Raw genomic sequence first — 17808 nt, 5'->3', positions numbered from 1 at the left:
CTGGGGAAATACAGATCTAGTACAGCTAGCATTCTGGAGAACCTGTCCTATGAGGTAGAGGTTTCTGTGTGTCAGAGGTAGTGAGGAGGAAGGGAATGAAGACATCCGTGAGTGTTTGTGGAGGCCGCTCCATGAAGGACAGCCAGGCTGGAAACAGGCAGCCTAAATATGAATCTAAGGAGTGTCCCTGATTCTCTGTTGTCCTGAAAAAAGTTACAAGGTCTCTCTGTGCCTTAGTTTCTGCACCTGATGAAAAGAAACATAAGTCAATGTCCTCTTGGATGTATTTACTGATTAGTTTGTTAATGTCAAATCGCACCCAATCTTTCCTCTACGTTTTGAAAGCATCACTTAGGACAATCTTGCTCTATGCTCTCTCAAGTCTAATTCATCCTCATCCCAGATTTGAGAGCAAGTAAATGTGCCAAATTCCCAAAGTTCTCACATTTGAGATAAGATGTAAGTAACTATTCCATAAAAAATACATGCATGATACATGCATCTGGTGTGTCTGTGTATGTGTGTGTGTGTGTGTGCTCGTGTGCGCTATGTGTGGGGTGGGTGACTTATGTAACATGTTTGGTTGCTTTTATCTAGTGACAAAAAACTCAACTGCACCTCAGTCCTGACATCAACTTATGGCGAAGATCACCAGAGAAAATGAGCGGAAAGTTCACAGTGCACTTAATCCAAGCATGCAAAGTCCTTCTAACAATGAGGAGAAACAAAATTCTTCCAAAAGAAAAATATACATGCTAGAACACGTCTGCATTTCAGTGCAAAGGGAATATTCTATGAGTTCCTTAGTTACTACTAATGTAGGATGGATTTCCAATGGGCGCTGGCACAGCTGCCCAGAAGATATTTATGGCCCATTGAGAGCTGTAAGCAAGAGCTGTTTCTTTTGGAGAAAAAATAAGGCAGTGATTTCCTTTTAAATATTTTAGTGTGTGTTATTGTGACATGAATACACTATAAGGCATGCAAAAGTATTTAAGAGGTTTGGTGCACAAAATCAGCTTTGAAAGAATGACCTTGGGAATTGTAGGAGCTGGGCTAGAGTATGTTGCTGATTTCCTTGTGTTTAAACAAAACTACAAAAAGGAGTTATAATGAAGTTCCTAAACTGGCAAACTCATGGGCCATATCCTAAAAGGAGGGGAAAAAAAACGTTAACTTTGTAAAGTGCTGTTTTCTTCAATGTATGTTTTACCAACTTAATTAGCAGGGGTATGTCCAAGACTTGTAAGGCTTACAAGATATTTAGGAGAGAGAGAGAGGGGAGAGAGAGAGAGAGAGAGAGAGAGAGAGAGAGAGAGAGAGAGAGAGAGAGAGAGAGCAGAAAAATGCTTTTCCATAAAAATCAAGATCAAAGCAAAGGGTGATAGAGAGAAGGCTTTGTGTCCAACAGATGAAGTGTAAACAAGCTTTGCCACTGAGGTCTAGGAAGAAGTGTCCCTGTGAAGCTCAGCTTCTGTTACATTTACCCCGATGTCTGTAAGATAAGGTGATGTGTGCACAGACCCTGACAGAGTCCAGATCACTGTGGCTCGTTAAATGACAATTTCACTCCATTATTATTTTTCATCAATTCTGTTGTGGACAAAAATCTAAGAATTAGATGATGACTGGTAATCTAATCCAGAAGCCTCATGTTATTGGATTCCTTTCACTTTTCATTTCAAGTACATGTTATGAGAGACATTGAGGTTACATAGTAAGTTCAATACTAAAAGATATGGGATGAATTACTATGCTAATCCGGTGTATACAATTTAGAGATATATAAATATGGAAGGCTTTTCTTCAATTTCTTAAATAGAAAAATACCTAGTATATTTCAAAGTATGCTTCTAAGTTGGGAGGTAGAAGTTGGACACCAGAACAATTACTTGAAAATACTTCTTGCTAGTCTGTTGGAGTGATCTGAAAGCCTTAGACTAAAATTCTAATCCAGAGAATTTTCTCTCATGGCTACATCACAGGATCATGGAAGCTCCCTACTTGTGACTGTTTGAAGGTTTTATGTGCTCATGAATGGCTGTCCTTGAAGGCTCTCAGTTCGCATACATATGGTAACAGAACTCTCATATGGCTTTTCTGTAATTGGAAGATGACCTCTGACCTTTGCCTATCAAACTCACTCTACCAGCTCCCCACAATAGTCTGTCTGGATAATGATAATACTACTAATACTCACGGAAATTATGATAAAATATTTACTGAGCACTTCTCATGTATCCTAAGGTTTCATATGAAAAAGCCATTTGATTTTCATAGCAATCCTACATATATGTTGGAGATGAAAAAACTGAGACATGGAAAAGTTGGGCAATTTGTTCAAGTACATGGAATAGGAACTGAACACAAAGCAAGCTGGCTCTAGATCCCCACATGTAACCTTATATGATGTTACCACAAAAGACATTGCATCTCCTTTCAAAACTGAATGAGAGATTTCAGCCACCCTCACGAAGGCCAAATAGGACACCCATTTCAAAGGCAATTGTCAGGAGAAATAATGGCCCAAACAGTGCCTCTCCTGTCCTCCAAGTCCATGGATAGTTGTGGTGATATTTTATTTGTGCTGAATAAATAAAGCTTGCCTGGAGATCAGAGGAAATAGCAAGCCGTTTTAGGTAAACAAAGAAGTCAGGCAGCAGTAGCACATGCCCTTAATCCTATCACTTAGCAGGCAGGAACTCGTTGTGTGTTTCAAGGCCACACTGAAAACAGAGCCAGGTGTGGTGGCACATACCTTAAATTCCAACACTAGTTAACCATGGAGGTCTAGAGGTCTGTACAAATAGACAGGAAGTGACAGAGCTGTACAGGAAGAGGAAGCTGAAGGGAGAGAGCAAATCAGATGGCAGAACAGCAAGGAATATAGATGTGGGTAGACAGGAAGTAATTCGCATTTGGAAGCTGCAGAGTTGGTGAGGTAAGGTTAGCTGGTGGCTTTCCCTATTTCTCTGATCTCTCTAAGGCTTCCATCCCTATATTTGGCTCCGTGTTTTTTATTTAATAAGACCATTTAGAAAATCATCTACAGACAGTCTCATGAGCATCCCTGGTAGTACTAACAGACAGAAAATGAATGTACCTTCCATGTAGGGATCTGACTGGTCATTTCATTTAAAATTCCCAGAAGATCTTTGACAAGAGACAATAGGCCCCATAGTAATCATTTAATGACTCTTATACTTTGATATTTTGAGGGTAATGAAAAACACATTACTATCTTCTGGGTTTAGATAGGTAGGATGAAAATAAAACAATTTTTGCATTCAATTCCATTTAATAATAATAAATAATAATAATAATAATAATAATAATACCCTCAAAGTTCTCTGGATTTAAAGAATCTGAGAACTATCCTATTTAATTTAGTATTCACCCATCATCACCTGTGGCTATTGTGAACTGAAATGTATCAGGAATGTACAATATATACTGTGTTTCAAAGACATAACATAAGATAATATAAATATCTTATTAATAATATTTTATAGCAGCTATATATATATCTGAAATGATAATCTTATGATTGTTTTAGTTTAAAATTCTATTAGTAAATTTAACTTCACCTGCTCTTTTTTATCTTTCTTAATCTAAAAATCCATAAATATACCAGTCTTCTATTGGTGAGTACTGACTAGGGACTGGGGGCTTCAATAGTGGATATTACCTGGTAGTAACAAAAGCAAAATCTCGATAGCATTATGACACCCTTCTGCTGGCATGTAACATATGTATTTCAAAGATGTATCCTGTTCCAATTATAGAAGTAATGGGACTTATTATAAAGTTTATTTTTTAAGTATATGAATGTTTCATTAAAGGCTTGCTAGCTGATAACCAAAAAGCAAAATCATTTATAAATTCTTTAGAATATAAAACTTGCATTAATTGTTTTCTTCCTTCTTAATAATTCTTGTTTATTTTTATGTTGTTCTTTCAAGAGAGTAGATCAAATATTTGAGATCTTTTCTCTTTGATATCATAATAATTTCCACTGACAAAAATATATTAATGATTACTTAATATCTATCTTCTCTCTGCTTTATCTACCTGTTTGTGATCATAACTTATTTCTATAGTGACTTTTCCTCTTCTCTGATTCCTACATTCTCAATCCTCTAAATACTATGGATTCAGAAGAATTTTTGTTTAGTAGTTTGTTTATTGCATCATAGCTTTATAAACTGTCAAAATCTTTTATCTTAAGTGATAACTTATTAGCAGTTATTTCAAGAACATTGAATATAAACAAATGAAGATTTTTAAATGCACACATATCCTATTCTTTAGACATTGTGGCTCATGGATGCTTGACTGCATCCATCAGTAAGACTAAGGATTATCCTGTGAAAGACATGACAGAAGACAGAGGGACATCAGAAACAAGAGTATCGCAGAGCAGGCATTTTCCATCTTCACTACCAAGCATCTTCTAGCTGTACTATGGGATATGTCTGCAGATTGAATTTACCATGCAGGTTACATGAACTCTGCCCAGTAAAGTCTATTCAGGAAACGATGAGGGAGGATTAATGAAGTGCTTTTGCTATGAATGTCACACATAGTGTGACATATGATTCACACCATTTTTACTAATGTATTACGTACATTCAGCTGAAGATATTCAAGTGACATAGCAGAGAAAATTTGAGAAAAAGATGACCTAGTATAACATCTCTTAAAGTAAATTCTAACGAGAAATACACAGACGCAGTAGAAGCAACATCTTTTGCTATGGGGCTCATACAGGCATCTGAAGTTCACCAGTTGTTTATTCTGCCTCCCTTTTTTGATCTGATTCATTGATGAACAATGAGTTCATGACTGTCTTTGGAGGCCCCCAACCCACCATTATCAACCTTATTGTCTTTTGCCTTTTTACCATGCTTAGTAACACTACTCAGTATGAAGCCAACCTGACTTTGTTTAATAATTATTTTTATGAGGAAAAGGAGCAGAAAATGTTTTTTAACCTGATAAACCACTGTTTCCTAATTTTATCTTCTCATGTGAGGGATCATAAAGATTTAACTTGATAATAATGTGGCCTAGGAAACAGTAGTTCAGTTCTATTAAGTTAGATATCCAAAAGAACATTCTTCAAAGGTGCATATAGGGAGCATATGAGGCATATCATTTAATTAAGAATGACCATGCAGTCATCATACCCATATTCTTTGACTTAAAAGTTCCAAAGAATGCAAAAACACATAAAGTTGCAATTTTAATCTGAAGAAGAGGTGTCAATGTTTGCATTCTAAAATTCTCATGAACTCAGAAGGTTAGCAATCACTAGGAAGAGATCAGTGAACCCAGATGAGAGAACAGCAAATTAACTGTCTCACTGAAACATTCTTTCCTTTTTGTAAAATCAACTAGGGATCCATGAGCTTTCAGTACATTGTCAAATGATGTGTGAAAGAGGTCCAAGTTCAACAATAAATATCATCAGCAATATAATGCTTCTCACAAGCCTTCTGGGCCAAATGACCTGAATTTGAGTAAATTAATTTTGTTTATACATTGTAATAAACCAAGCAATTGTTTTCCATGACATTCTTGAACCCATGGTTGCTCTGTCTATAAAGTTCATGGTTGATTTTTTTTCCAATTGCTGGTTGCATTGCTCCTTTGCTTTAATATTAGGCACTTCTTTTAAAGAAAAGGGATGAATTTTATACAGAGCATGCAATCATAACTATTCAATATCACCCATAAACATCTGATGAATTGACCAATCCAGTTATAAGTGTGCTTATCTAAGCCAAAATCAAGGTAAGTCTTACTGAGCTAATGAAATGATGTACTGTGGCATTAAGCAATGGGCACTTCCTTCCTCCACATTAGCTATGCATGCTCTTTGAACCAAGGAACCATTTGTGTCATTATCATAACCTCCATCAACTTGTCAAGATAATAGAGGTCCTGCAGAGTTCAGAGAAGGCTTTATATAATTCATATAAGTTCCACAAAAATAGAACACAGAGTTTGGGAGCTACACATAGCTATATGGAGAACAGTGAAAAAGTAGCTATATGTTTTAGAAAGGGTGGAGTTTACACTCAGTTTGGAGAGAGGAGAGAGGCTCATGCTCTGAAATGTGGTGGTTGGAAGGATAAGTTAAATGCATAAGAACAAATCTAAGGCACAAAACTTGAGGGAGAACAATTGAAGATAAACTCCAGGATGATAATCAAAGAATGAAAGCAGAGTGGCTCTCCAGCCTGCTTTCAGCAAACCTCACATCTATATTTGTTACAGGAAGACAGATCTAGGTTTCAAAGGGGAAAGTTACTTATCCTCTTTGACACAAGTCTACCAGACTTGCTTAGCAATCAGACAAGGTTTATAATTGCGTCTCCAAACCTTTCTGGTGTGCCACAATTTTCAGCCTTCTGCAGCACACTGATTTCTGACCAAAGGCTTCTATTCCATCAATGCCCCTTTAAATTAACCTTAGATGACTGATAGCACCATATTCCACTCACATATAGTGAAGCCATGAGTTAATGAATCAACCCCCTGAAAGCAAGATGCACTCTCCTTTTAAATTATGTTTTAGCTTATAGGGGATATCAAGTTCTTGATATGTGACTCTTGTCTTGCCATATGTGCATCTAATTTACAGATAGTAACTGAGGGCCCACCCTATACCAGACTTAGTCCCTGCTCTCAAATCTTTACAATACACTTGGGGAATGCAGGCATTGCATATAAACTAAAAATTATCTTGAGTGGGTTGTTAAGGATATAACAGACATGTTAATAAGAAGGAGCTACCATGGTAAGCTGGTTATTTTAGCTAAAGCAAGAAAAAAGTAAGAAGTGCTCTTTTAGACCTAAGTTTTGGATAAAGATACAGACAGACATGAATCAGAACAGATGGCAGACATTGCAGGCAAAGAGAACAATTCGTACAAAGGCCCTGAGGTCAGAATACCAATGCTAAGTTTGGGAAAAGCAAGCTGTATGAGGAGAGTCACTAGTGACAGAAAAGTGGGCAGGATCCAGCATTGAATCTGAAGAAGTCACTTTGGGCCACAGCATTGTAAATAAGCAAACAAACAGGAAGCTGAAACAAATATTACAGATGGTTTGGCATGAAATGTCGAGCCTGGCAGATGTTCCTGAGAGCAGTAACACTTGAATGGTAGAGACAAGAGATGAATTGGGACAGGAGCTCAAAAATAAATGACTTTGGGAACCAGCACTGCTCATACTGACCTCTCATTCTACATTCGTGGGAAAGACTTTAATGCTCAGTGTGAGGAAATGCTGCAAAGACACATGGACACGTCCTAAGTGAAGGATGAAAGTATATGTAAGAGACAGAATCGTGGGAGCTTCACTGACCTACAGCATGAGTGACATGCTTAACAGCATTCAGTCTCATTAAAAAGTACTTTGCAGACAAAAATGAAGCACATCATTAAAAAGTGCTTTGCAGGGAACAACTAAACACATTCAAGAAAAAAGCCAAGCTCCCCCCAACCCCCCATCATCAACATGCAATGCTGAGCTAGAGAAAAGGCAAGGAGAGGCTGGAATTGAGGAGTTGATAGAGTGCAGTCTCATGAAAGTCAAGAAAGAGTTACATCTTGTGTTTCTTGGAACTAAACAAAGAATGCTTTGTCAGGCAGCTGCCCAAGTGCCATAATACCAATAACGGAAAGGCACCATTTGTTACAAAGCTTGCAGAATCTACAAGTGGTGATAAAAGAAAGTGGGCCAGATAAGGAGAGGCAGGAAGGGTAACCACATGGTCCACACAGTGACCACACACACTTCTGAACAATTCTGACCTTAGGGAATCAAAGGATGGAATCACCCTTTCACACAAAGGTCACTCTAACTGTTAGAAGCTTTTTCCTAAATGTGATCTTTCCTTTCTTGATGTTGACATCTGTCTCCTTGCAGCCTGATACTCCTAGATCTTTGTTTAGCAGCCACACAGACATATTAATGTCACACAGAACATGTTTAATGTCCTTTCAAAACATTTCCAGACTTTTAGAAACAGTGACTCTGTTGTCCTCTATCTATAAATATTCTGATTCCCCTTATAAGTATCTTTGTCGCAAATCTTCTTCCCCTTTCTCTGTTTCCAGAACTTGCCATCCTGTACTGTTTTTGTGAGTCTTCTTCAGTTCTCACTATTCTTCTTAAAGCTGTGCTCTCACGGAAGGGAGCCTTAGGAGCAAATTTAACAACTGACTTCTTCGGAATCATACCGTAAGTCTGCAATAGTAGGAGTGCAACTCCATTCACTGAGCTGGCCTCTTGATCTTCCTATTTCCCACCTGTCTCCCTTCAAGGCAGCCTGTTTGTTGTGTCATAAAGAGATACATAATACACAGTGAGTGATTTCATCAGTATAAAGAATGTCATCCCTCATCACCCTATCATTTCTGATTAAGATCACTAAGTCTAATGTACATTGCATCTTGTACCAATAATGCCTGCATGATGCTACATGCTCACCATGCCTCTTGCTAGACATTACCTTATTATGTACTCAAAAGAGAGGCTTCTCAAACAAAGAGGAAGATTAAACTGAGGCTGAGCAGCTAAAGGCAGAGGGAAAATTGGAAACGTGATTTTTACTCACTCTGGAAAATAGTGCTAAATGAGGACATCCAACAGCCTAGTTTGAAATCTAGGTTACCCATCACTTACTCTCTGTATATGTTCAAAGGCAAAATTAGCAACAACAACAATAAGTACAACCTATTAATAACTGTTTAGTATGTACCAATCCTCAACACCCTCTTTTAGGCACTGTATGTCACATAATACACATGCCAAGTTTTGAAGTGGTAAGAATTATCCATTTTAAAGATAAGAAAATTAAGACACAGCAGCCCAGTGTCTTTATGGGCTGTCACTTCCTCTGTAGGTTGCAATCAACTTGAATCTGTTGTTCAATGTCTTTCTAGTCTTTATCTCTGTAGAGCATTTTATAAGCTAATACTGACTGAAAATCATTCTTATGGAAATTACTTCATCATATCGAGGGGACATATGGGATGTAGTAACATGTGTTGCTTTCTTTGTGAGGCTAGAGATGCCACTAGAGCATGCGAGAAGGGTGAGAGAGTATTAGGTGAAAGGCCAGGTACTGTGCAATGTCAGCCATTGTGTCGTGTATGGTCCTGAAACACAGCTTCTGTCAATAGCATATTTAGAACACAAACAAGATTCAAGGTGACTGATCAGCCTAAGGAAACAGTGTTTTCAAGCACTTTGAATGCCTTCAGCAGCATTCACTTGTATATAAATCATGTGGTAATGTATTCATTAGAATACCCTGTACTTGGCAACATTTTATTAACCTTGGTTTACATTAATAAGCTGTGTACTTGTGTTTTTAATATATCTCTGTATAATGATCCTGTAACTCTGATTTTCTTCCTACACAGACAAAGCCATTATCAATCCCCAATCTACATTCTACATCTGCTGAAACTGAGTTCACATTAGAGTGTTTAGAGGCTTTGGGAAGCCCATACTGTGCACAGTACCTACTCTTACACCTAGAACTATATCAGAATCACCTGCAAGGGTTTTGATACATATAATAATTTATTGCCATGTGCCTTTGCCATCTACCCAAACATAATCTCTAGAGGCAAAGATATCCCTAAAGTATAAGAGTTTCAGCTACTAAGTCACAAGTAGGCACTCAAAACTAGCAGCTAAACAGTGTCTACCCTACACAAGTTCATAGCAAGTGTTGGAAAATGCATCAAGTGACCCAACAAGTCCCAGGACTTATTAAATGCTGACATTCTTTATTTACAATGTTTGGATAGCCATTTTAATGTCCAGCTAATTAGGAAAAATCCTATGAACATATGCAGAGATGTACTGTCCATGTGACCCCTGGGGACAAGTTGAAGATCTTATCTTCTTATAGGTCTAGTTGACAGAGACACATAATAAACAATCAAAATTATAAATAAAAGTGGAAATTGTTTCCAAAGGGCAGGAAGAGGAATATCAAATACATGACTATTATCTGCCTATCCTATGTGACACCCATGGTAGATAATGCTAATCAAGCCAAGCAGCTTTCCTTGTCACAGCTAAAGTACTTTTAAAACAGTCACTCTAGGGCACTGGCAACACCTGAGCAGTGCTCAAAAGCATGGGATGTATTTTGCCTTCCATTGCTACAGACAATATGTAAACTGAAATGACTGCATTTTCTTCTAACCCATTCTATCATAGGCAGTGTTTCACATAGCATAGGTAGACACTAGACGGTTCTTATGTGGACAAGACCCTAGAGTAGAATCATGCAGCCCTTGATGCTTCATATAGTGCTGACTTGACATTTGTATCTTTGGACGGAAAGATCCAGAAATCATCCAACTTCTAGAATGTTCAGGAGACATGCCTCACACACATGTCACGTAAACCAACCTTGTTTTTGTTGAGGATAACTCAAAGATCCACTTTGAAGATACGCTCTTTGGAGAGACAAGTGGAGACAAAAGTGGGCTAAATGCAAAGGCAGCATGCTCTTTGTATGTATATGGTGTGTATGTATGTATGCACATGCTAGTGTGCATGCATATGTATGCACATATGCCAGAGGTTGGCACTGAGTATATTCCTTCATAACTTCCCATCTTTTTTTCTTTTTTAAGATAGGGTCTTGTTGACCCTGTAGCTCACTGTTTTGGCTAGACTGATGGCCAGTGAGCTCCAGGGATCTACCCATCTACTTCATGACCATTTTGTTCCTAGCTCTTGGGTTACATACATGCATGTACTGCTATTCCCAGCTTTTTATAGGGCTTCTAGGGTTCTAGTAAACTCAGGCTTTATGATTACATTGGAAGCCATTTATCCACTGAGCCATCTCCCCAGCTCCCAACGTTAGCACATTCATCTCGAAGAATCATATGTCATTCAGCTTGATTTTTATTGGTAACACTTTACATTGTGGAGATTCAGGGTCATGTCTTCACACAGATATTAAGTGTCCTGGTAAACATGACAAAGCAGAAATCACAAGAACACTTGGTTTGCTATTGGGTTTCATCAGTTTAAAAAAATCATTATAATTCATTTATTTTACCTCTAATGGTCACTCTTAGCCTGTTAGCTTCTTCTGCTACTTCTCAAGTCCTACTGGGTAGAATACCATTTTAGATCATGTCTGGGGTGACATCTAGTTAACTCAGTTGATTTCATCATACCAACAGGCCCTGTAATCAAATGATGTCACAAAGGACAGACTCACCTCATCATAGATGTTGTCATTCCTGCGGAAGTCCCCTGCTTTCCTTGGAAGAATGTGGACATGTACATGCTGAAAGTATAAAAGAAAGAAAAAATGTATTTAATTCACCTTCTATCTTTTGACTTGTCAGTGACGCTTTCCTGAAGGCCAATTACTCTCCACTGGTTCTTGCTGGATTATTTTTCAGAGGAAGATGATGTTCACCTTCAGAAACTACATCTGAAATCTGCCGAGAGTAAAGAAGCACAAAACAGGAGGGACACAATGTGGTGGCATACGGGAGTTTCTGGGAAATGTCAGAGTATATTACAGGATCTGTGGAGCTATTCGTCACTGTCAGTCTGGGCTGTAGTTAGCCAGTGCTTTGAAATGACAGTGTGTCTTCAGAGATGGCTGTTGTGACTCTGAAACTGACAAGAGATAAGAATCAGCCAACAGAGAACTGCATAAGTAACCAGTGAATTAGTGAAGGGAGGAAATAGTATGGGCCAAATCAAGAATACTACCTTTGAATAATAATTATATAACTGTAAGACAGACAGTTCTCACTCATTCTTATTTTGTATGACAACCAGAGCTTGTATTAGTACTGGACAGTATTTCATTTAGTACTCCCACAATGCCTTTCTGAAGTGATCTTCATTTTACAGAAGGAGACACTAATATTAAGAGAGGTCAGAGCTCCAGTTCCATAGAAAGTGGTAGAGTCTTCACAGGAAATGATGTCACATGGCTCTTGTCCTCTTGTTCATTACCAGCAAACACATTAATTCTGTGAACTTAATCTTTTTTTAAAAGTTTAAATTAAATTTAGTTTCTCTCTCTCTCTCTCTCTCTCTCTCTCTCTCTCTCTCTCTCTCTCTCTCTCTCTCTCTCTGTGTGTGTGTGTGTGTGTGTGTGTGTGTGTTTATGTGTGTGTATGTGTGAAGGTCAGAGGACAATTGGCAACAGGTTCTCTCCTTCTACCTTGTGCATTTGGGGGATTGAACTCTGGCTGTCAGTCTTGGCAGTAAGTACCTTTACTGATGAGCCTGCTTACTGGCCTTCACTTAATCTTTTAAATCCCTCGCATTCCTGGTCTAGTCTACTAAAGCACCCAGGTAATAGACACAGCAGTCTTACCAGTCAGAGATCATGACTCAAGGATCACAGCATTTCTAATTCAATATATATTCCTCAAGGCTAAACTATTTGAAAGTTTTACTCTACTAATGGCATCTATTGTATCTCTTTATACCTAAACCTTATTCATGCCCTGGAGACATGAATAAGCTTTTTGAGACAGGGCTTCTCTGTGTAGCTTTGTGCCTTTCCTGAACTCACTCTGTAGCCCAGGATGGCCTCAAACTTACAGAGATCCACCTGCCTCTACCTCCCAAGTGCTGGGATTAAAGGCGTGCGCCACCACCGCCTGGCTTATTTCTTCTTTTATTATTAATCGCAGAGAATGGAAAAGACAAAGTATGAAACAACAGGCAAAGAATCAAAGCACATTCTGCAATACCACCACCCTTTGATTAGTGTGGTTGGGCTACAACCATGGACACCTCCAGAGAACAGAACATGAAATGTCTCTATGACTTTGTGTACAAGGAAGGGAGAATGATAAGCTATTGCAGGAGAGGTAGTGAGCTAGGCTGTCCAAGTTGAATGAAACACAGAGGAGTTTCACATCAGTTCCTGAGCTCTGATCCCCAAACAGTGACACATTTCTGTCAAAATATCCTTCAGTCAATGATGAACCCAATGTCAAACCCTTCAGCAACTGGGCCATAGGCATACTTAAGTCTCAGACTATGTGAGTAAAGAGAGAGGGATACAGAAACAAACAGACATGGAGAAATAAGTTACAAATGACCCAGGAACCAAATTCTTAAAAGAAAGCAATGCAACATGGGTCCAAGAAGAAATGGGCCATGCACAGTAGCTGAATGATTAAGACATCAGACTAGAGAGCACAAAGGCGAGAGCCCACCAAGTCTTCACTTGCAAATCCTGATATAATACTTTCTTATTTTCCTCCTTTCCTTCCTTGTGGGGCATACATGGGCTGCAAAGAGGGTGCCAAAAGAAATTTAGATAAACAGAGCTTAAGCTTTAAGCTGTTTATGCAGAGAGTGGATACAAGTGGTACCAGAGGAAGTTAGTTTAAGCTGTTTGTGCAGAGAATGGATACAAAGGATGGCTAAGAAGAAGTTAGCTTGGGTTGTTTGTATGGAGATTAAAGACAAATGGTTGAGAAAGGAAGTTAGCTCAAGTTATTTATGCTAAGATAAGATACTAAAAAACAGGAGATGATGTCAGGGCATAAACAACTTGTAAATAGGGTGACCTTTAAAATGATTGGTTGGTTCCTTCATCCCCTCCTATGGTTCTGAGGTTTTCTGATATAAAAGAGGTTTACTGCCTATCAATAAATGAGTTCTTTTTTTCTTTTCTTTATTTTATTTTATAATTTAATTTAATTTTACATATCAGGCACGTATTCTCTTCCCCCTCCACGTCCCCCCCCGCCCCCCGCCTTCTCCCCAGCCCACCCCCCATTCCCATCTCCTCCAGGGCAAGGACTCCCCCGAGGATTGAGTTCAACCTGGTAGATTCAGTCAAGGCAGGTCCAGTCCCCTCCTCCCAGGCTGAGCCAAGTGTCCCTGTATAAGCCCCAGGTTCCAAACAGTCAGCTCATGCACTAAGGACAGGTCCCAGTCCCACTGCCTGGATGCCTCCCAAACAGATCAAGCTAATCAACTCTCTCACTTATCCAGAGGGCCTGATCCAGTTGGGGGCTCCTCAGCTATTGGTTCACAATTCATGTGTTTCCATTTGTTTGGCTATTTGTCCCTGTGCTTTTTCCAATCTTGGTTTCAACAATTCTCACTCATACAAACCCTCTGCTCTCTCGCCAATTGGACTCCTGGAGCTCCCCTTGGGGCCTGGCCATGGATCTCTGCATTGGGTTCCCTCAGTCATTGGATGAGGTTTCTAGCATGACTATTAGGGTGTTTGGCCATCCTATCACCAGAGTAGGTCAGTTCGGACTTTCTCCTCAACCGTTGCCAGTAGTCTATTGTGGAGGTATCTTTGTGGATTTCTGTGGACCTCTCTAGCACTTTGCTTCTTCCTATTCTCATGTGGTCTTCATTTATCATGGTTTCTTATTCTTTGTTCTCCCTATCTGTTCTTGATCCAGCTGGGATCTCCTGCTCCCCTAAGCTCTCTTTCCCTCGACACTTGCCCTTCATTACCCCCACTCAGTTTGTTCATGTAGATCTCATCCATTTCTCTGTCATTGGGTGATCCCTGTGTCTTTCTTGGGGTCCTGTTTTCTAGGTAGCCTCTCCGGAGTTGTGAGTAGCAGTCTAGTCATCTTTGTTTCACATCTAGTATCCTCCTATGAGTGAGTACATACCATGCTTGTCTTTTTTGAGTCTGGGTTACCTCACTCAGGATGATTTTTTCTAGATCCATCCATTTGCCTGCAAACCTCATGATGTCATTGTTTTTCTCTGCTGAGTAGTATTCCATTGTGTATATGTACCACATTTTACTTATCCATTCTTCAGTTGAAGGGCATCTAGGTTGTTTCCAGGTTTTGGCTATTACAAACAATGCTGATATGAACATAGCTGAGCAAGTGCCCTTGTGGTATGATTGAGCATTCCTTGGGTATATGCCCAAGAGTGGTATAGCTAGGTGTTGGGGGAGATTGATTGTCAATTTTCTAAGAAAGCGCCATATTGATTTTCAAAGTGGTTGTAGAAGCTTGCATTCCCACCAGCAGTGGAGGAAAGTTCCCCTAGCTCCACATCCTCTCCAGCATAAGCTGTCTTCAGAGTTTTTGATCTTAGCCATTCTGACAGGTGTAAGGTGGTATCTGAGAGTCATTTTGATTTGCATTCCCCTGATGATTAGGGATGTTGAGCAATCCCTTAAATGTCTTTCAGCCATTTGAGCTTCCTCTGTTGAGAATTCTCTGTTTAGTTCTATAGCCCATTTCTTAATTGGACTGTTGGTCATTTTGATGTCTAATTTCTTGACAAATGGTGAGAAAGAAAGTTAGCTCAAGTTATTTATGCTAAAATAAGATACTAAAAACAGGAGATGGTGTCAGGGCTTAAACAACTTGTAAATAGGGTGACCTTTAAAATGATTGGTTGGTTCCTTCACCCCCTCCTAGGCTTCTGATATAAAAGAGACTTACTGCCTATCAATAAACGAGTTCTTTCTTGACTTGACTCCCCACTGCATCTGATTATCTCTGGGTAAGAGGGAGGCTGGGCAACAGGCTAGCAGCATGCACTTGCCTTTCCTCGGTTCCAGACCACCTCTTCACAGGTGACCTAAGTTACTGGTGAGGCAGGTCCCCATACTTCCTCATCAAGACCCTTTTTCTCTTTCTTCCTTGATGTCATCCACATGTTCTCCACCCCATTTCTTACACACAAGTCATCACAATTTTCAGATCAATGCTCTGTACTCAAACTTCCATAGGGCATAGAATATAATAGTAACAGCTCCTAACTAGAGTACAGTATGCACAATGCAGTTGGACGTCCTTGTGCTAGCTGTGTTACCTTGCAACAGCAGGCCTGTGACTTGGCATCTTTCTCTGTAAGGGGCACTGCAACATTCCCACCTTACAGGCCTAATCTATCAAGTCTGCTAAGCACATGGTTGTCATACACCTATAGTGCTACTTGGCACAGTGTTCTCAATATAAGCAGATGCAGTGGGAGTATCTTTACTGTTCATTCAGTGACTGGTTTGTATATCAACAAGAATGGCATTTCAGAAGCCCCTTGGATAGGGCACTATTCAAGCATCTCTTTTTGCAGAATTTGTTTCTGGTGCTTTGATTACCAAACAGAAGTAAAAGTTGGTATTGCTAAAATTAAGGGCCTTCTAATTTACTTTCTAATAATTTCCCAAGGGATGCTGCTCAAGGGTTGCACTTTGAGAGCCACTGACTAAGACAACCCCTTTTGTTCTTAGACCTGCTCTTGTGAAATGCACTGAGGCAACACCAGCTTTGGCCTGTGTCATGTGAAGACCTATCTCCATATGCTGCCCAGGTTTTTGGCACTGATCACCCTCTCTGTCCATTCTTAAGGCCATGCCAGTGAATCCTGAGTCTGGACCTGTCTCTGATTCCCTTTCTATACCTTCCTCTTCTGGGCTTACTCATCAGAGCTATTTCTATAGGCTGCTACCATTCAGTCCCGAAAATGCCACTTTCTATCCCTGGCAACCACTTGAAACTTGTCATGATACCAAATCCAGTAAACAGCTCACTGTCTAGGTGATTTTTCCCTTTGGGCATGATCTCACCTCCTCCTGATACATGATATATTGACATAAGTTCTTAAGTGACAACCTAATCATAGGATTCTGACAACCAACTCGGCCTCTCAGGACAGGGAAATCATGATAAAGACAGCTCAGAGCCTTCTAAGGAAGAGAAGTAGGACTTGTCCTACAAACACAATAAGTATATAAACCAAAAGATGATAACTTCCAGAAGCCCAGAGAAGGGAGAATTTCAAGAAAGAGGGAATCATCAATAGTGTTCATCATTGTTGAATGCTTGAGTTGGTTTCAGTAAAGCTGGAAAGATAACCCTGCAAAGCCCATGAAAAGATGCTCAATGCCATTAGTCATTACTGAAATGCCAATCAAAACCACACAGAGATACCACTTCATATCCACCAGTCCATCATCTCTAATCAAAAGACAGACAAATATAAGTGTGGGTGAGACTGTGGAGATATGGAAGCCGCAAACACTTTTGCACAGAGTGCAAAATGATGCAGCTGTATGTTTGAAAAACAGTTTGGCAATTCCTCAAAATGTTAAACATACAGCCACCAAATGACCCAAAATTATATTCCCAGTATATACCCAGGAGAACTGAAACCATGTAGGCATAGAACCTTGTAATGCATATTTATAGCAATATTATTCACAATCATCAAAAAGTGGAAACAATCCAAAATGACTATCAACCATGAATGCTGTAATAACAAGACAACAGAAGATGATTGGGCATAAAAAGAAATGAAGCTGCTAAGGAAAGGCATTATGCTAAGTGAAAGGACTCAGATATGAATGGCCATATATTACATGATTCCATTTATGAAATGCCCAGACTAGGCAAATTCACAGGGATAGATCAGTGTTTCCTGTAGCACAATGAAGAGTGACTGCCAAAGGAAACTGGGTATATTTGAGGGTGATGGATGATTTCTTTTCTAGGATCATATATTAGTGATGGTCTCCCAACTTGTTGAATGTATTAAAACCCATTGAGGTTTTTACTTTACCAGTGTGAAGTGTATGGATTCTAGCTCATTAGAGGTGCTGATGGGGTGGGGAGGAGGAGAGAGACCACTGAACTAGTATCCCTTTTCTGCTCTGCTTCTTTTTTTTCCTGCCTGTGCTGTTCCATTTTTTTTCACACATGTATCCATCATCTGAGGATGGTCAATGCTGTCAAAATGATTTGTCTTTTTCTTGTTAGACTGTATCATAATTCAATTGCA

At 39.4% G+C, this 17808-nt stretch overlaps 1 protein-coding gene across 12 annotated transcripts in view; it reads right to left on the bottom strand.

Annotated features, from left to right (window-relative positions):
* Positions 1-17808, bottom strand: part of Fhit (fragile histidine triad diadenosine triphosphatase) — a 1536882-nt gene that overhangs the window by 198540 nt on the left and 1320534 nt on the right. For all 12 annotated transcript variants that reach the window (XM_076544519.1, XM_076544511.1, XM_076544513.1 and 9 more), the window contains one exon: positions 11273-11341. In XM_076544519.1, coding sequence (XP_076400634.1) covers positions 11273-11341 — 69 coding nt within the window. The remainder of the gene's footprint in view (positions 1-11272; positions 11342-17808) is intronic.

This window comes from Peromyscus maniculatus, chromosome 9 (genome assembly GCF_049852395.1).
Source record: "Peromyscus maniculatus bairdii isolate BWxNUB_F1_BW_parent chromosome 9, HU_Pman_BW_mat_3.1, whole genome shotgun sequence".
Classification (NCBI taxonomy): Eukaryota; Metazoa; Chordata; class Mammalia; order Rodentia; family Cricetidae; genus Peromyscus; species Peromyscus maniculatus.
This window is presented reverse-complemented; position numbering and strand designations above follow the sequence as displayed.